Source organism: Plodia interpunctella, chromosome 29 (assembly GCF_027563975.2).
Source record: "Plodia interpunctella isolate USDA-ARS_2022_Savannah chromosome 29, ilPloInte3.2, whole genome shotgun sequence".
Lineage (NCBI taxonomy): Eukaryota > Metazoa > Arthropoda > Insecta > Lepidoptera > Pyralidae > Plodia > Plodia interpunctella.
The window spans coordinates 4536493-4554945 of NC_071322.1; the positions used below are offsets into that span (position 1 = coordinate 4536493).

Here is an 18453-nt window from a genome sequence, read left to right on the forward strand (position 1 = left end):
AAATTACTAATGTGCGTGATACCTACATTTTATATTTAATCCACCTAATGTTCTTACCACATTCATAAATTGAAGATTACCTAGTTGTGGCCGTAGTAAGAAGTACTTTGTGTATTTTTCAAACTTTTAACCCGCAAAACATTACTAACAAACTATTTCTAACCTCGAGTCAGCCGAAAATATGTTTTTTTCTGTTGGGTCTGGGGATATTTCCATAGTTTTGTGAGCATTCTCCTTTTGAAGATTCTGCTGCCTGTCATCAACCATCTTTGGGAATAATGATATTGCTTAGTTTTTATCCATAGTCATCTCATACAACTTTCATGGGAGTATATGCTCAGACAGACTATTCTAAGGCGAACACGCATTTCTCTCTATAGATTAAGTTTTAAGTAATTTACTTTATAATCTATATAATACTCGATTGACAGATAAAGAAAGTGTGTCTGCTACTTTAAAGAAAGTGTAAAAAACTGGAAGAATTTTAAGAAGTAGGCCCATGAACAGAGATACTCGTATTTACCTCAATCTAAATAAATAATGATTTTCTGACTATGAGTTGTCTATAGAGTCTAATAATGAATTGGAGCTGAATTAACCAAATAAGTAACAAATGAAAATTTCACAGTAAAACCTTCAGCATTCAATATTTTACATTACCTATAATAATTTAATATACAGATGGACAAACTAATTCAAACTTTACAATAATCTCCAAATCATTAGATAAGAGCATTAATTAATCGACGATTTTTACTGATTATTTTTAATCTTCAAATCAGCCGTATATAAACTGTTGAGATTCATTATTGTAAACATAGCTTCTTCACCATGAAACTATTAGTCGTTGTAGTCGCCCTGGCCGCCGCCGTCCTGGCCGAGGAGCCCATCTTCAAGGACTACCACCAGGACATCGGTATCGAGCTCGCCGCTAAGATCAAGGCGCGCGAGGAAGCCGCTGACTTCGACGGCTCCAGGATCACCGGAGGAAATGCTGCCGCCCTCGGCGCTCACCCCCATTTGGTAATAACAGATCAATTGTCTTTTTAAAATGTGCTATGTAAGTGGAAAGGCTCATGATATGCCAAAAAGAAATTCTGTCTATACTGTGGCTAAAACTACATTTAGATCAGTGTCATAATTGAAAAGAGTTTTTTCACTTCACTCAATCTTATAAAAATTATGTTTCAAACTCTGATTTTATTTAATGCTTATGATTAATTGAAATTCGATGTTTGTTGACTAGATGTTTTACATATCCAATATTATTTTGTTTCATAAAATGGACATTTGCGTCCAAACATTATATAATCGACGTGTAAAATTATACAAAGATATTTATTTATAAGTCAATGGATAGTGCAATAGAAACTAATTGTATTCCATAAATTTGTTTTATTCTGTTCTAACTTACAATTGTTTCTTTTTTAATGATTGCTTCTATATCCTGTTATCAAACCCACGCCTCTCTTCTCAATTTCCAGGGTGGTCTAGTCATTGCTCTGACCAGTGGCTGGACTTCTGTCTGCGGTTCCTCCCTCCTGTCCAACACTCGCGCCGTCACCGCCGCCCACTGCTGGACCCACGGCAACAGCCAGGCTCGTCAGTTCACCGTCGTCCTCGGCTCCACTCTCCTCTTCTCTGGCGGCACCCGTGTCACCACCACCTCCGTCCAGGTCCACGCCAACTACAACCAGAACAACTTGAACAACGACATCGCTATCATCAACCTTAGCTGGGTCACCTACACCAGTGAGCATTATTTTATGACTAGCTCCGATGAGATCATAGACATTGCCTTCAAACATAAGCAGAATTCAAACTGGACTAACTGGTAGAACCAGAGATTAGTGATCTAACAAAAAATCATCATTATTGGAAACAAGTCACATAACGCTGACTCCCTTACATTTCACAAAGACAGTTAGAGATTTCGTCATGACTATCATAGGTTCTTCTTCGCATATAATTAAATCTTAATTGCTTATTCTCACTGCAGACAACATCCAGCCCATCGCCCTCCCGACTTCCCAAGTCAACAACAACTTCGCCGGCACCTGGGCCTGGGCTGCCGGCTTCGGCGCCACCGGCGACAGTGAGTATTTATACATACAGCTTTATATATCATGTGCTATTCAGGTTTTCCGAACATAAAATCAGCTTTATTATTGAGTACCTCAGCAAGATGATCATATACATTATTTATTCGCTTACCAAATCGGGACAGTGTAAATAAACTAAAAGAGAAGATAACGTGCCAACACTTTCATGATTAATAAGGTATAACATCAAATAGATTAGAATATCTACCATAGTGATCTGTCTAATCATTATCATCAGTCTACAGTGCACTATTAAAAATCTCTGTCAAGGTTCGCCACACAAATATTTTAGATCATCTAGATACATCTATTATATTGGCTCATTTTCTGCAGTGAACAAAGTAAGGCAGAAGAAGTATATCTAATAAATTCATAATTAGTCCATCTCCTACATTACATCCAAAAATAGACATTTCTGGACCATCGCTTTAACCTCGTTTTCTTTACAGACAACCCCATCACCAACAACCAGTTCCTGAGCGAAGTCTCCCTGCAAGTGATCACCAACGCTGTCTGCGCGTCCACCTACGGCAGCTCTGTCGTCGCCAACTCCGTGATCTGTGTCAGCGGCCAGGGCCGCAGCACCTGCGGAGGAGACTCCGGTGGCCCTCTGTGGCTCTGGGTTGGCAACCAGCGCAATTTGGTGAGTTTTATTTTTTATTTTTTTCCCTTTTTCAACAGTTATATCAAATACTTTAATGTATGGAAAGTTTTGGAGAATTAATATTTATCAACGCCCAACACTTCTTTCCAAGGAAAGCGATTTGAGATCTTTTCTCAGCAATGAAACAATAGAAGTCTTCCTTTCTTCCAATTTATTTCGTGGTCCTCTTTGCACCATATGCAGATATGTCTTTTCCGGGTTATATTATAGTGGTTGTTCAAGTTCAGGTGAAATAGTATTGTCAAATTTGACTTCGATGGTGGTAGAAGTACCAGCAGTCCTTTTATTTGGTTTTTCTCTAGATCTGTTGTTCCATTTTATCTTCTTAGTGTCGTCAACAATTTTAGCGTCACCAAATAGGCTTTATAGTTAAATTAACTTACCTTTTTAGGACTTCAATTATCTCATTCTAATCATTTCCATGTAATTTGACATGTATTATATCGTACTCAGCACTATCTTCATCCATAACAAGTGCCATAACTTCTCCATCTTCTTCTAATTCGTTTTCTTCTCACAGATCGGTATCACTTCCTTCGGCCACGTGAGCGGTTGCCAGAGGAACTTCCCCGCTGGTTTCGCGAGGGTCACCTCCTTCATCAGCTGGATCCAGCAGCGTCTGTAAATCGAATGTTACGTCGATGACAATTGGGCTATTTGCAACTGAAGATTTTAAGCTGACAACGACTTTGAAATCACAAATCTACGTAGATGATTTCGTGACTATAAATGACCACGTCACAATTTAATTTACGCATTTATAATTTAAGCATCTAATAAACACTTGTATATATAACTTTTTTTTATTAGCGTGTTGATGTGTCCCACTGTTGGGCAAAGGCTGAAGTATATCTGATTTTTTTATTGACGTTTCTGATCAATCAATAAAAAATCGTGTTTATATTTTGTGATGTCAAAAATATAATGTAAAGATTGTAAGGTTCATTCATCCATCATTGTTAGGCACTACGGATGTTAATGGATGAAAATATTATTAGGACTGCAATTTAATAGGGCTGCTGAAATAAAAGGTCCATAGGATGAAATGCTATGTTCAGAAGTGGGGGAGAAAGAGAGAGAGTACGCGGGAAATAGAACCAAAGACAAATGTCATAGACAATGCTAAAATGTTGCTATTTCCAACAACGGAGTACCTACAAATTCCATCAAAATCAAATAAATTATTGATTTTATTTAAATTTTATTGCATAAAATACAATTAGTAAAAATACAAAAGGTGGACCTAGTGCTAAAAGCATTATCCAGCAGCCATACAGATATGCTAAATGATAATATAATAGTATTAAAACATAATTTTCCTTAGGTACATAAATACACAACTTTCATACAAATATAAATATACACTAAGTGGGCGAACGGACATCTGTACTATTATTATAAAGAGGTAAGCGTTTGTGACTTTGTATGTTTGAGGCTAGTAATCTCCGAAACTACCAAACCGATTTCAAAAATTATTTTACCATTAGAAAGGTACATCATGCAAGATTGCTATAGGCTATATTTTATCTTAAAATTCCCACGGGAGCGAAGCCCCGGGCAACATCTAGTTCTTCTATTATATTATTATATTATTCAGATGTCAAAAATTATAACTTAAATTGAAAAAAAATATATAAATCTTACATCCTCTGAAGGTTGTAAGTCGGTTTCGGTACATACCTACCAATGAAACCAGACAATACTGTTAGGTATCTATTGCTAAAATATTATAATAATGGTATCAATTAATTACCATGATAATGAAATGACCTTATTTTATATCTACCGGCACACCTTATCACTGAAATATTATAAATTCCGATCGAAAAATAATAAATAGGTTTTGCAAAACTGGGGTCTACGTATCTACATGAAACATAAAACACGAAGCATTACGATCACGCGTTCTCTCTTTATTTTAGACGAACACGATATGTGAAAAGAGACAGCATGCGTTCGGTAGTAACGTGCAACGTATTTGTATGTTTCGTGGTAGGCCTTCAGTTTCCATATTAATTAAAAATCAAATTTCTTTATTTTCATAAATGTATATTGTTTCATAATGTAGTATTTACAATAATAACATTGTGTCCGTTGCATTGTACCCTGGTTGGCTCCGCCCCATTGCGCCGTTGCGCTCCGTCGTTCTGCGTCACGTTTACCGATCAACGCATAACGTCCCAGATAAAGTGTGGAATTTCGACGTACTTACGTCCGCGCAAGTCAGTGTCAAAACTTATAGACAACAACGGAGCACAACCGAGCCACAATGTTCCGACACATTGTGACTCGGTTGTGCTCCGTTGATGTCGTCGCAAAGTGGCACAGCTGAACAATTCGGTTACATTGACGTGCGTGGACGTACGTTTAATCTTCATACCATTTCTGCGGAATCTGTCGACGGACGCAACAAGGGCGCTTACCTCACTGTTGTATCGTAATTTTAAACTATGTTACATGAATGTGACTCAGTTAATCCTTCCTAAAATAATAAGATATAAAAACAAGCGGATTAGACGTTAATCAATTATTTTTATAATCTGTTAAATTCTGATTGAATACTAACTGTAGCCACCTTAGATAAAAAATACTCGTAAAATTAAACATTTACAATTTTTTAGTCATCATTGGCGCTATCTATCGACGAGTAACCTAGCTATAATACGGCGACATCTAGTGGAGTAAGTAGTAAATAAAAACTTTCTGTAATTTTACTGTTAAAAATTCACTATTGGCGAAGAAATCGCCAAATCTACTAATCAAAATTCGAAGCTGCATATATTTTTAAGTTATGTTATTTTTTACGCGCGCCCGGCGTCATCAAATTCAAAGGAAAGTTAGTTATGTTTTTGAAATATTTTGAGGCACAAGATTGAATTGTACTAGGAGACTAGAACTTAAAAGGAGTTTTAACGGACGCTTTGCGGGTGGTGTCAAGTAGGACGGCAATACACCGTGTATTGCTGTCCTTTTCTAGAATTTGGGATGTCACTAAAGAAAAATAAATATTGTTTTTTTTATTTTTGTATGGAAAAAAATATTACAAGATATAATTTTTTTTTTCATCACCATACAACTTATGTGACTCTCGGGGTATGGCTTTGTCACGGCTTTATATATCATTGACCAAAACCCTTGTATATTGTTTTTAGATTATTTATAGCTGCAAAATCATCCCATTGTTCAGTCGCGCTGTGACGTCCTCCGTCGTGATGACATCCGTCCACGGATCAACGCAAGAGAACGTAGGAATTGTATGAAGTTTCGACGTACGTCATCTCATGTCAGTGCCAAACAACAAAACAAAAAACAACGGATCACGACAAAGCTACAGCAAAAGAATTACGTACAGTCTACAGCACATCAAGTTAGCCAACATGAACCTCTAGTTTGCAATGAATATTGGGTAGGTTGATGTGCTGTTGACTGTACTGCATCGTCGCAACGGAGTACAAAAGTACTCCGTTCAATTCCCAAATTCGTTCAAAGCCCAATTCCCGTAGGATGTGGTCTGTAGTGTGTGATATAGTACGATACACGTCATCTAAACTATGTAAATTAAACCGTCTAACCTTCTATGTAGATCACCTAGACCACTCATCCTAGAACTAGGTAACATGTAATATAAACCCTGTTTTACCAACAATAAAATATCAGTTACCTACGCCGAGTGTGTTTCACTTAATACACCCCTTCGCGCTACCTTTACATGGCGACCCTGCCAGGAAAAAGTGCGATAGTCAATAGCACTTCATAAACTATTGTGCTACTGACAGACTGTGCATAAAACGTATTGCCTGCTCCACATTGTCATCGAACAGTTTACCAGATTCGGCATACATTGCTAATTTTTTATTGCGGTAAATGAAAGAAATTGAAAATGAAACATATACAAAACATACCCGGAATTAGATCAGAACATATCAATAACTTAATTTTTCGACTTTACTTTTCCATTCAATAAATCAATAAAGTACATAAATAAATATTCTTTGACCTATTATAACTAATAAATGCGACGCTGAAGTGTACCTCGGAAATACATTTTTACGTGTATTGGTTATTCAAGTAATCAGTACTAAAATACTCATAATAAAATACTCGTCATCGAACAGTTTACCAGATTCGGTATACATTGTTAATTTTTTATTGCGGTAAATGAAAGCACTCATACTAACCATCCAATGTTCACGCATTCGCGTCGGCATGTGTCAGAGTTCGCCGACAGTGTGGAGCTGGCATAATACGGATCTTCTGCTCGTAAACAGTTTAGATTTTCAAGTGAAAATAGTCAAGGTTCCGATTGACCCGATTCCCACGCAATCGAAGCTCATTACATCAAACATCTCCAATCTTTTCCATGCACTATTTTTGCATTTACAAAAAATCGCCGTCAACGACAGCTTCCAGATGACAATTATGTGGGATATTTTTTGGGTTCTGTATTAAACAATGATTTTTATATTAAAACAACAACTTCGATATGAAATAAACAGTGAAAAAAGAACGATTCATCGATAAAGGAATTTGTATGGAAGGCAAAAAATGTTTCTCACGTTGACTTTGATGATAGGACTCTAAGCGAGAGAGCCATGCTGTAATGCTCAGCTCGTGTGCGTTGTAGGCACGGAATTCGTAGGTAGGTACTCCGTACGAAGTTTTTGGACATTGCACTCGTCTAAGCAGATAGTATAGACTTTATGGCGTCATATTATCATTTTAATCTATAAATAAAACATCAGTCAAAAAGTCACGCCGTCCTTCGAATGCTATCGTATCGTATATTAAAAGTAAAAGATTAGGGGAAAGACATGTTTATTATACCTAAAATCGTTTTTCTTTTAAAAATACCTATGGTACCTAAATGACGAAGTTTTACCTATGTTCACAAAGTCACTACATACAAAAGTTGTTTTCCGCTGTCTGTCCCTATGTATGCTAGATTCTTTAAAACTACGCAACGGATTTTGTTGAGGGTTTTATTAAAGTGTTGTATCTCAGGAAGGGTCAAGTGTAGGTATTATGGTTTTATCCGAACGAAGCCGGTCCGATCCTGGGTGCACCTTCTGGTCATGCTTATCATCATATGACATATTACGCATTGTCATATTACTGAAGCTAGGTACGTGGGAAATTCAACTCTATAGGACAAGCGGGAGTAGGTGAAATTTAACTTGCAAATTTTGATTACGGTGACTATTTTCTCGATAGGTATAATGGCGGAAATATTTTATTGTAAATTCTTAATTGAACGGAGATTAATGAGAGGAAGAAAAATGGGGATTTAAAAGTCCCTACTTAAGTACTGAGATATAAAATATTCTCAGCAGATGAGGTAAAACTAAACGAATATCTTTGATTACATAAAGTTAGCACTGCTTGTTAGGTTAGGAGATCGAAATGGCTGACGATGATGAGCTATTTAATTACATCGAAATCAAAACATTTTTGAACATAAATCACTTACACTTAGACGGCAATAAACTACTTAAAACTAAGTCTACTGTAGACTTCCAAAGCGCAGAAAAAATACAGCGCGGAGACAACAGAGAGTGGTATTAACTTGTCTTTAACTCCCACGGATCGAGTTCTCTGCTCTCTAGCAGATGATCGTCAAATCTCCGAGTCGGAGGTCGCATATGGAAATACATCCCAGATGAAGAGACTTCTTGTATATATTAGGAATGAATCGTTTTACGCCCTTTTTGAAGAACTCCAAGCCATATAGAATATTTCGTTTGTAGTATATATTGGGCTGTGTACCAAATAACTTATACAACTCTACAACTACAACAAAAAACCACAGGAAACCGCATTGCATCAAAAGTTATTGAAGCTGAAAAGGTAGGTCTTTCACAGCTGTGAAACAAAATAAGCTTATAAACATAGGTACAAACAGGCGGACAAATCCAAAATCGTGAACAACAAGATACACATTAAATAATACAGATAATTATATAGGATTATTGTAATTAACACTATCTGATAATCAGCTAAAATTAGTATAAAAACGGGTAGCATCTTCGTGATAGTACCTATCAATATGAAATTCTTGGTTGTAGTAGTCGCCCTGGCCGCCGCCGTCCTGGCCGAGGAGCCCATCTTCAAGGACTACCACCAGGACATCGGTATCGAGCTCGCCGCTAAGATCAAGGCGCGCGAGGAAGCCGCTGACTTCGACGGCTCCAGGATCACCGGAGGAAATGCTGCCGCCCTCGGCGCTCACCCCCATTTGGTAAGTTTTGTATTTTGTAAAGTGTTTCCAAATATATTTGATTTTTCGGGACTGTGACTTGTTTTAAAACACGTAGTAAAGTTTACGTAGAAAAGTGCCATAAAAACGCTCGGATGTGCCCAGTGTTCAGGGACTTTATTTTCCAACGGTAAATTTCAAAGGGTTAATACCAAACAACAACAATATGTGTTTTTATTACAAATGTACTGTGTTGTAATATTTTTCGGGAAAATTACTAATCCTTCGCCATCTTCCAGGGCGGTCTAGTCATCACTCTGACAACAGGCCAGACCTCAGTCTGCGGTTCCTCCCTCCTCTCCAATACGCGTTCCGTCACCGCCGCCCACTGCTGGAGACACGGCAACAGCCAGGCTCGCCAGTTTGTGGTCGTCCTCGGCTCCATTCGCCTCTTCACCGGCGGCACCCGTGTCACCACCACCTCCGTCCAGGTCCACGCCAACTACAACCAGAACAACTTGAACAACGACATCGCTATCATCAACCTTAGCTGGGTCACCTACACCAGTGAGCATTACACTTGCTTATATAGCAATACTTACAAATTCATCGGGCTCAGGAAAAATAAATTCTGAGGGCCGTCTTTCAATATAAGCAGGGAAAACCTCATATATTTACAAAAGACTTTTTGATTTTAAAATTACTTTATGGATATCCCATCACATCTTAAGACAAGCATATAATCGCATTTCCTGCTGGCCCTTTAGGCACTTTACTACTTCATAACAAGATCATTATGAGATATTTACTGATTCATTCGGTGAAGACATACATTTTGCCAGCCAGCCCTGGCTATATCGTCTAGTACAAAATTTATGTCGTATTTATGTATATGTACACATACTGATAAAGTTTCGCGTCTTTGTCCCTTAGTTCCTTATACAGAGTCTCGAAGCTAGTATTGTGGTCACCCATGAATTTATTTTACAGACAACATCCAGCCCATCGCCCTCCCGACTTCCCAAGTCAACAACAACTTCGTCGGCACCTGGGCCTGGGCTGCCGGCTTCGGCGCCACCGGCGACAGTGAGTGTTTCTTCATCAGAACTTTCACTTGTGTCGTTTACTTAAATCTTTTATTATGTGCCTCAACGCTGAGCAGAAACTTGACATTTTGCAGAATGGTTTTTAATAATAATCGAAGTGAGCAATTATGCAATTTCAATTGAAAAATCAGTGAAAAAATTGTTGAGAATACAATATATTGTGATGTCTTCTGTTTGTAACCTAAATGCAAATAAAGATATTCATAAGATAGATTTTATGAAACTGTCTATATCACCTCCAACATTATCTTCAGACAACCCCATCACCAACAACCAGTTCCTGAGCGAGGTCTCCCTGCAAGTGATCACCAACGCTGTCTGCGCGTCCACCTACGGCAGCTCTGTCGTCGCCAACTCCGTGATCTGTGTCAGCGGCCAGGGCCGCAGCACCTGCGGCGGAGACTCCGGTGGCCCTCTGTGGCTCTGGGTTGGAAACCAGCGCAACCTTGTCAGTATTTTCATCTTCTACTACCTCTACGTATTTCACAATATCCTATCAAAATCCACTGCATAAATTGTTCCAACGTCGATCAAGATTCAAGTGGAAGTTGTCAAGTGAACAGATAATTTTCATTAAAGATAAGGGTTTCAGGACAATCTTTGATTTACTGTAATTTTATGGGTCTTAAAGTCACTTTTTAATGTTTCCATGAAAATAGAACTAGATCCTAAGATACACTTTTATTTAAGTAAGATTAGAGCTGGTTTCTCCTGAATGTCCATTCTGCCCCGATTAGTACACGAGAGATCTAATGATGGGCACAAATAATACGCGATAAAATAATTCAATTAATTCGATTACAATGGTCGAGTCGACGAAGAGTTATTTATAAATTCAAATTCAAACCATTTATTCAGACATCAGACTTTCACAGGCACTTTTTCTCGTCAATTTTTAGTATTAGTTGATATAGTCTATATCAACTAATGGTGTGGCTGAATTTATATTCAGCCACAAGTTGTTGCAAGCTGGCTTAATTATAAGGAAGGTGTCACTTCTAATTGTTTTATTTCACCTATTCCTTTACATATTATGTTCATGGGTGAATCAAATCAAGCTTTTTACGTCTGTAATCTTTTACTTCAGCTCCTGTATTGTTATTAACATGCTAATCGACTCACAGATCGGCATTACCTCCTTCGGCCACTCGAGCGGTTGCCAGAGGAACTTCCCCGCTGGTTTCGCCAGGGTCACCTCCTTCATCAGCTGGATCCAGCAGCGTCTCTGAACCAGAATCGCTTCGAAATCGGACCGAATCTAATGTACCTTTAGTTATTTAATAAATGATCGTATTATTAAAATTTTCTTTTAATTCTTCTTCGAATTTAGCAATACTCGTATATAGATCATCACTGACATATTTTTTGAAAACTAGTATTCTAGAATTAGGTATCTGTGGTTTACAAACAAGTTTATAAAAATGTCTTTTGCCATTATATTATATTTTATTGTCAGATAGATATATTATATGTTGCATTACTTAAAAAGTGATTGACAATTTTATATTTCTACAAGAGGCCCGTCCCGGCTTCGCTCGGGTAAAAACTTAATAAATTATACATCTAAACCTTCCTCAGGAATCACACTATCCATTGGTGAAAACCACATGAAAATCTGTGCAGTCGTTTTTGAGTTTATCGCGAACAGACAGACGCAGCAGAGGACTTTGTTTTATAATATCTAAGGATAAGGATATAATTAACAATCCTTGATCAGATTAATCTGATTAAACAGAAATATGCCTCGTCTGGTTACCGTAACGGATAACGGATGTGAGTTCGGCCTTCTGAATTGTAGATCAGTGGCGTAGCGTGCCTCAGGGCCCTGGGACCAAAATAGTTGGGGGCCCAAATTAAGGGTAAAGAAAGAAAGAAAGAATAAAAGTTTATGAAATATTCTAATCGGGATTGAATTTTCCTAACGTCTATCATATAATAGCAGCAAATATAGGTGTTTTGTTATCGCCTTTAATTTTATTTATTGCTAATTTAAATTAAGCAGTACTTATTTCTGCACAGCTTTTGCCTGCGGCTTCGCGTGTGTGAATTTCCCACGGGAACATTTGTCCTACTTATGTCTTTCTCAATACTACATTATGCAACTACAACAAACTACAAAATTACTAAATAGAGAAGATTGGTTGAGTAAATAACGAACAAAACTTGAAGTTAGCATTTAAAATATTACTTTGTTTGTTTGTTCGATCGTTCGTTCGTTTGTTCGTTCGTTCGTTGTAAACTCTTATTGCACGAAGAAAATACATACAAAGAAAGCAGAGCAGAACATACAAAGAAATAAAGAAATGTACAAATGTTTGGAATATCACTTGCTTCAAGGAAGCCATCGTGAGTGATAAGGAGTTTTTACATATTACAAACTTTTAATTAACTTGCAATATATGTAAGTACATAAGTATCAATGTATTTATTCAGAAATAATGAACTATGTAGGTGAATACAATTAAAACTAAGTAAATTAAACTTACACGAAATACTTACAAATTAAATATTTACAAAAATTAACAAGTCATTTTCGCCACAAGCTTTTATATTGTCGTCAGCGATCTTGTTACATTCAACGCGTGACAAAAACATCATATCCGTGCTGTGCTTCCGTCGTTGAGAGCCGATCCTGTGTGCTCCATCAGGTCATGCTCATCATACGTTTTGACGTCAATAAGTGATGTATATCATCCTAAATTGAATAAAGATTTTTAAATTTGAATTTGAATTCATAATGCGTGTCATGTAAACTGAAGCGAAGTGGAAAATTTCTGTGATGTGCTTAGGTGAAATTAAAATTTCCAAGATTTGATTACAGACAGACACACAAAGGAACAGGTGAAACTAAATAAAAGCTTTTAAAAATCCTCTGAATTGCTTGGTATAAAGAAAGAAAGAAGAGAATAATAATAAGAAGTTAGATTGAGAAATTTGGATGGATTAAATAGGATGGCGTCCTTTGTATTCTAATCTTTCAAAAATGAAATTTCAAATTGAAAATTTGTTGTCCGAATTTTAGTTTTTAGAAAATGTATCAATGAAATGTTTAATGCCAGATATTTAATGACACATATTGTGTTTCAAGAAACTTAATATCACGTTTCATAATCTAGAAAAACCACTGACACGATATTTAATTTGTAATTTTCGTGAGAGAGGCAGTGTGACGGGTACCTACAGATGCAAAAGATTAGACTTAAAAGACAACGTTAGTTAAACAAAGTAGGCAACGAGCGTGTGCCAGCCGTTATTGCAAGCATTGATAGGCTGCGGTGACCACTTACTATCGGGTGGGCCGCATGCCTGTTTACCATGGTAATATTTGAAAAAGAACAAAAAAATCCAATAAATACATAGAAAGAATACTGAGATGGATTCACGAGCACTCTGTATGTAAATAACGAACGGAAGCCACAGACAGCCTTATGTGTGGCTGTATTATCAATCATTCTATATCTAGTTATTATCGGATTATAACAATAATTTGAAATCATGAAACGTCATAACATGGGAAATACGACTGAAAAACCCGTCAAGTGCGAGCTGTTCCTAATAATCAGGGTTCTACGCATAATGACATGAGATGAGGATATCATGCTGTAGGTATAGAAATACATGTAAAGGAGAGAGACTCCACAAAGATATATATAGTTATAAAGATATAAGTATGCTGATTGATTAAATATTTATAATTATAGGTCTATCAACTTTGTGTCAGTTAATTTCAAAGCCAAGTTACCCTGGACACAGACGCAATGATATCAAATAACAAATAGTGACAACCTGGTTCTGTCAGAAGGGCGAAATCCATAAAGTGCTGGCTTGAATTCAACAAAAATACGAGTGACAATGTTCTGACAAGTAAAGATGCCGAAGACTATGTAGGAGAAAAAGTTGGAAAGGTAAAACCACAATACATTTCTGATTTTATCTCTGAGTATGTAACCAGGAAAAATATCTACAAGAGAGAGAACTAAAGAACCGTTGAAACAGAACCACAATAACGTCACAAAAACAAAAATCAGATCAACGTATGTTCACAACGATTAGCACAAACTTATCTCCAGCACATGATATAAAACCAATCTCCGCTCAATCCTCAGCACTCACCATGAAGCTCCTCGTTGTGGTTGTCGCGCTGTTCGCAGCAGTCCTTGCTGAAGAGAACCTGTTGTTCTACAAGGACTACCATGAGGACATCGGTATTCCTCTAGCTGCTAAGATCAAGGCTCGTGAGGAAGCTGCCGATTTTGACGGGTCAAGGATCACTGGAGGCAATGCCGCTGCGCTCGGAGCACATCCTCATGTGGTAATTGTAGTTTTGGAAATAGAATACTATTTTATTTATATATTTAAGTGTATGTGCATAACAGTATAATATGTAAGAGAAATGCCTCCTATCTATCTATATCTACCTAGCTATCTCTATAGTGGAACCATATGGAATGAAAATCAATTGCGGTGCAAAAATATTGCAATGTTTTTGTAATCTGGTCCTTCGGATGGTTACATTTTGTTAAATGTTGCCAAAGTGCCAAATGTGCGCAAAGTTACAATGAAATGCACACAAATTTACAGAAATACTAATAAGGACAATAAGGCGTCTCCTCTTTTCTAGGTAGCTCCAACAATTATTTCTTCTTCATTATTGACATTTTTCTACTGGTTAGCTGGGGAAAATGGTTTTAGCATTAAGTTGTATACAAATAAGCATGTTTTTACTTCGAACAAGAAAGTGTACATTAAACATCAAATTAACAAAATCATTAACATCAAAACGTACACCTTACAGGGCGGTCTGATCATCTCGTTGGTGAGCGGCGCCACCTCGGTGTGCGGGTCCTCGCTCATCTCCAACACGCGCGCCGTCACCGCCGCCCACTGCTGGCGGACCATCCTGCACCAGGTCTGTGGTTATATTCGTCTATTCACCAGCAGATATCCGCGACTTCATGAATCCTCCTCAAGGTCTCCCCTTTTGTCATAGATTTCAGACAGAAATATTAGAGACAAGAGGCCCGTCCCGGCTCCGCTCGTGTAAAACCATAATAAAAAATTAGCTTATGTTATCCTGAAGGTTTCTTTGTGTCTTTCATAACAATCGGTCCAGTAGTTTTTGAGTTTATTCGTTATAAACAAAAATACAAATCTTTTATAATAATAATAAAAATGTTTATTGCCATGAAAGATTACATGTTACAGATTATTTGTATCGAAACTAACACGAAAGAATCCAAACAAGAAAGAGAACTTGCAAATCCGATTGTTATCAACAAAGGTTCCCACACTAGGCTTAGCCTGTCTCGTGGATAACCTTATAATTAGAATTCACAACAAGAGTTAATGCGGACTAAAACGAACATGATGACAAGTTTGGCATATTTAAAAAAGCATGCAATACAAATTTACGAGAAAAATAATATTTACAAGATACTTTTTATGAAAGCTTCAGTGGTGATGTAGGACCAATTTACCAACTCAGTTTTAATTTTAAGTTTAGCTTTTGTAATATTTTTATGTAAGTATAATTGTTCTACGTTTATCTATTAGTATGGATTGTACATTAACAAATGTATCTGGTTGCAGGCCCGCCAGTTCGAGGTGGTTCTGGGCTCCCTGACGCTGTTCACGGGCGGCACACGCGTCACCACGACCAGCGTCGAGGTCCACGGCAGCTACCTGTCCGTGCCCTTGATGAACGACATCGCCATCATCAACCTCAGCTGGGTCACCTACACCAGTGGGTTTCTTTATTTTACTTTCGCTTTTATTTTCTGCTTCTCTTTAATGTCGGCTAATAGATTCACTCAGGCACTCAGTGGCCGCGGACAATTGGGAATCGAATGAGATAGTTATCATTTCGATTGGCAGAATAAATCTGGATGTAATTACTTTTATGCTAATTTTAGACGATCTCGATGTGTGAATATGTGGCTTGCTTCTATTGCTTGCAGTATAACTCAAGATTACTCAGCTACACTTGGTATCTTTCTGTGACATAAGCCATCTTTGTTTTCTTCGACTATCTAAAGATGGTCATTAATGCAAAATAATTCGCTCTGACGTTGTCTTTATATGTGAATATTTATTAGTTTTAAACATCAATTTATGGATTATCACCTTAGAAAATCTACTTTGAAAACAAAACATGTATTACATCTAGAGCAAAATCAGATAAAATCTAAGAAACTTTAGTTTCCTTGTTTGTTCCAATATTCATGAATAGAATTAACTTAGTCTTAAGCTCTTCTACCACGTCTTAATCCCTTGGAGGGTGGACAGTCACGTTAATGCTTTTGGCAGTAATAATGTTGTGTTTCGTTTCTTAGACGCCATCCAGCCCGTCGCGCTGCCCATCGGCGAGGCCAACAACAACTTCGTCGGCGCGTGGGCCTGGGCTGCCGGCTTTGGAGCCACCGCTGACAGTAAGTCTTTTTTATATCACAAGGTTTTAGTTACTCGTACATAATGCAAACAATACTTCTTCAATCTTGTCAAATCTGGATACCGTGTTAAAATATGCAAAGATTGCGTGCACATTGCATTCAAAATCAATATATCAATTTAGATTAGTGTAAATGGTGAATGTTCTCATACATTCATGTATTCATGTATAGGCGTCGTGTACACAATCCTTACGTTCATCCTCAGATGTTGGCATCAGCAATAACCAGTTCCTGAGCGAAGTCTCCCTGCAAGTGATCACCAACGCTGTCTGCCAGCAGACGTACGGTGCTCTCACCGTGACCGCCAGCGTGATCTGTGTGGCCACCACCAACGGCAGAAGCACTTGTGGAGGAGACTCTGGTGGTCCTCTGTGGGTCTGGAACGGTAACCAGCGCACCTTGGTACGTAATATCAACTGTGGTTTCAATTCTTTTTCTATCTAATCGTGTCTCAACCTGGCCGCATAAAACTACTAACGCGGTCTGTCAGCACGTATTGATGTGTAATTTCTTTTTAGTCTTTCTCATGTGATCACGTTTGTGGTTTACAAAATAAATCTTCAATAAAAGATTCGGCTGTGATTTTGCGACAGGTTAGAAGACAATCTTCTTAAGGACCTAATATAATAACTGAATTACAAGTAGGTACCTCAAACTCGAGTCTGACTGAGAGAGGTCGAATGGCGTGGATTATCGGCAATATCTGATATAGGTTAAGATTGAGGGGTGGTGGTTCAGTAACTTAGCTAAGTAGTTACCAATATTGATTTGCATGCACTGCCATTCTTATCACTCCATGTATTTGTTCTCATAGCTTCATTCTCCTATGTACTCTTTATTTTAAACCGTTCATATCATCATTTCTATTTACTACTACTTCAAAGCCATTTGCATAATTAAATCCACGTACTTTCAGATCGGTATCACCTCATTTGGCCACCGTGACGGCTGCCAACGCAACTACCCTGCAGGCTTCGCGCGCGTCACCTCCCACCTCGCCTGGATCCAGGCCAGGTTGTAAACATATGACTACATCATCGACATTAACGACTAAACGACTGCTATATATTAAAGATCTTTTAAATAATAATTGATTATTGATTTCTAAAATTTGTTTTCTTTATTAACTATGGAGCCATCCTCCGTGTTGTCAGAAAGTTCCTCCAAACAGACGAAAAGGAACAGACTGACTTAGACTGTAGAACAGATAGACTTAACATTCACTTGGTCTACGCCAAATAGTGCTGAGCAAAATAAATAGGAACATGAAAATAATATTTGAAATAAAACACTGAAATATTTAACTAATTAGACAGTGACTTTGTATTTCGGATAAGACAAACAATTTGGTACATATTATATCAGAAAAATCAGTTTAACTGATAATATTTGATTAACAATATAAATTAATCAGGTAACTGATAATATTAACAATATAAATCATTGATCAGATTATATTAAATCTAAGACTTATCAACTAAAGCCGTCGTAGTAAAAAACTCACGTATGTATAAAGTATTATGATTAAAGTAAGGTTAGTGATGATTTACGTCAGTGCACGTGAAAGAAGTCCCGCGACAGCACGTGGAAATATCAATAACAAATCGACTACGTTGTGGTTGTCTAGACACTATCAACAAGTGTAGTACGCATGACTTTTTCGTGGCGCGGTCTTTATGTATACTAAGATCTATCATGGAACTAACAATTAATAATTGTAAATATAATGTTATCAATCATGATTTTTTTTTTTAATTAATTTACGTGCAATAAGCATAATATAAACAAACAATTTACTAACTGAAAACAGTTTTTGATTGGATACTGAAAAAACATTTTTATTTAAATATGTGAATTATATCAAATCTCGTCGATGACGGCAGCTATCTAATTCTGCGAAGTTGTTGGTGTTTTAAAACTCCCAACTCTGAATATAATG

General features: G+C 37.4%; 2 protein-coding genes across 2 annotated transcripts; both read left to right on the forward strand.

Annotated features, from left to right (window-relative positions):
- Nucleotides 1-805: 805 nt before the first annotated feature.
- LOC128681933 (uncharacterized) lies at nt 806-11367 on the forward strand. The gene is made up of 10 exons (XM_053766262.2): nt 806-1023; nt 1485-1752; nt 2000-2095; nt 2552-2745; nt 3287-3387; nt 8785-9001; nt 9259-9526; nt 9950-10045; nt 10320-10513; nt 11190-11367. The coding sequence occupies exons 1-10, from the start codon at nt 832-834 to the stop codon at nt 11292-11294; spliced, it is 1731 nt and encodes a 576-aa protein (XP_053622237.1). The 5' UTR covers nt 806-831; the 3' UTR covers nt 11295-11367.
- Nucleotides 11368-14156: 2789 nt separating this feature from the next.
- LOC128682189 (collagenase-like) lies at nt 14157-17604 on the forward strand. Its single transcript, XM_053766771.2, has 6 exons — nt 14157-14377; nt 14861-14974; nt 15655-15808; nt 16398-16493; nt 16720-16916; nt 17431-17604. Exons 1-6 carry the CDS (start codon nt 14180-14182, stop codon nt 17533-17535), a joined length of 864 nt encoding a protein of 287 aa, XP_053622746.1. The 5' UTR covers nt 14157-14179; the 3' UTR covers nt 17536-17604.
- Nucleotides 17605-18453: the final 849 nt, after the last annotated feature.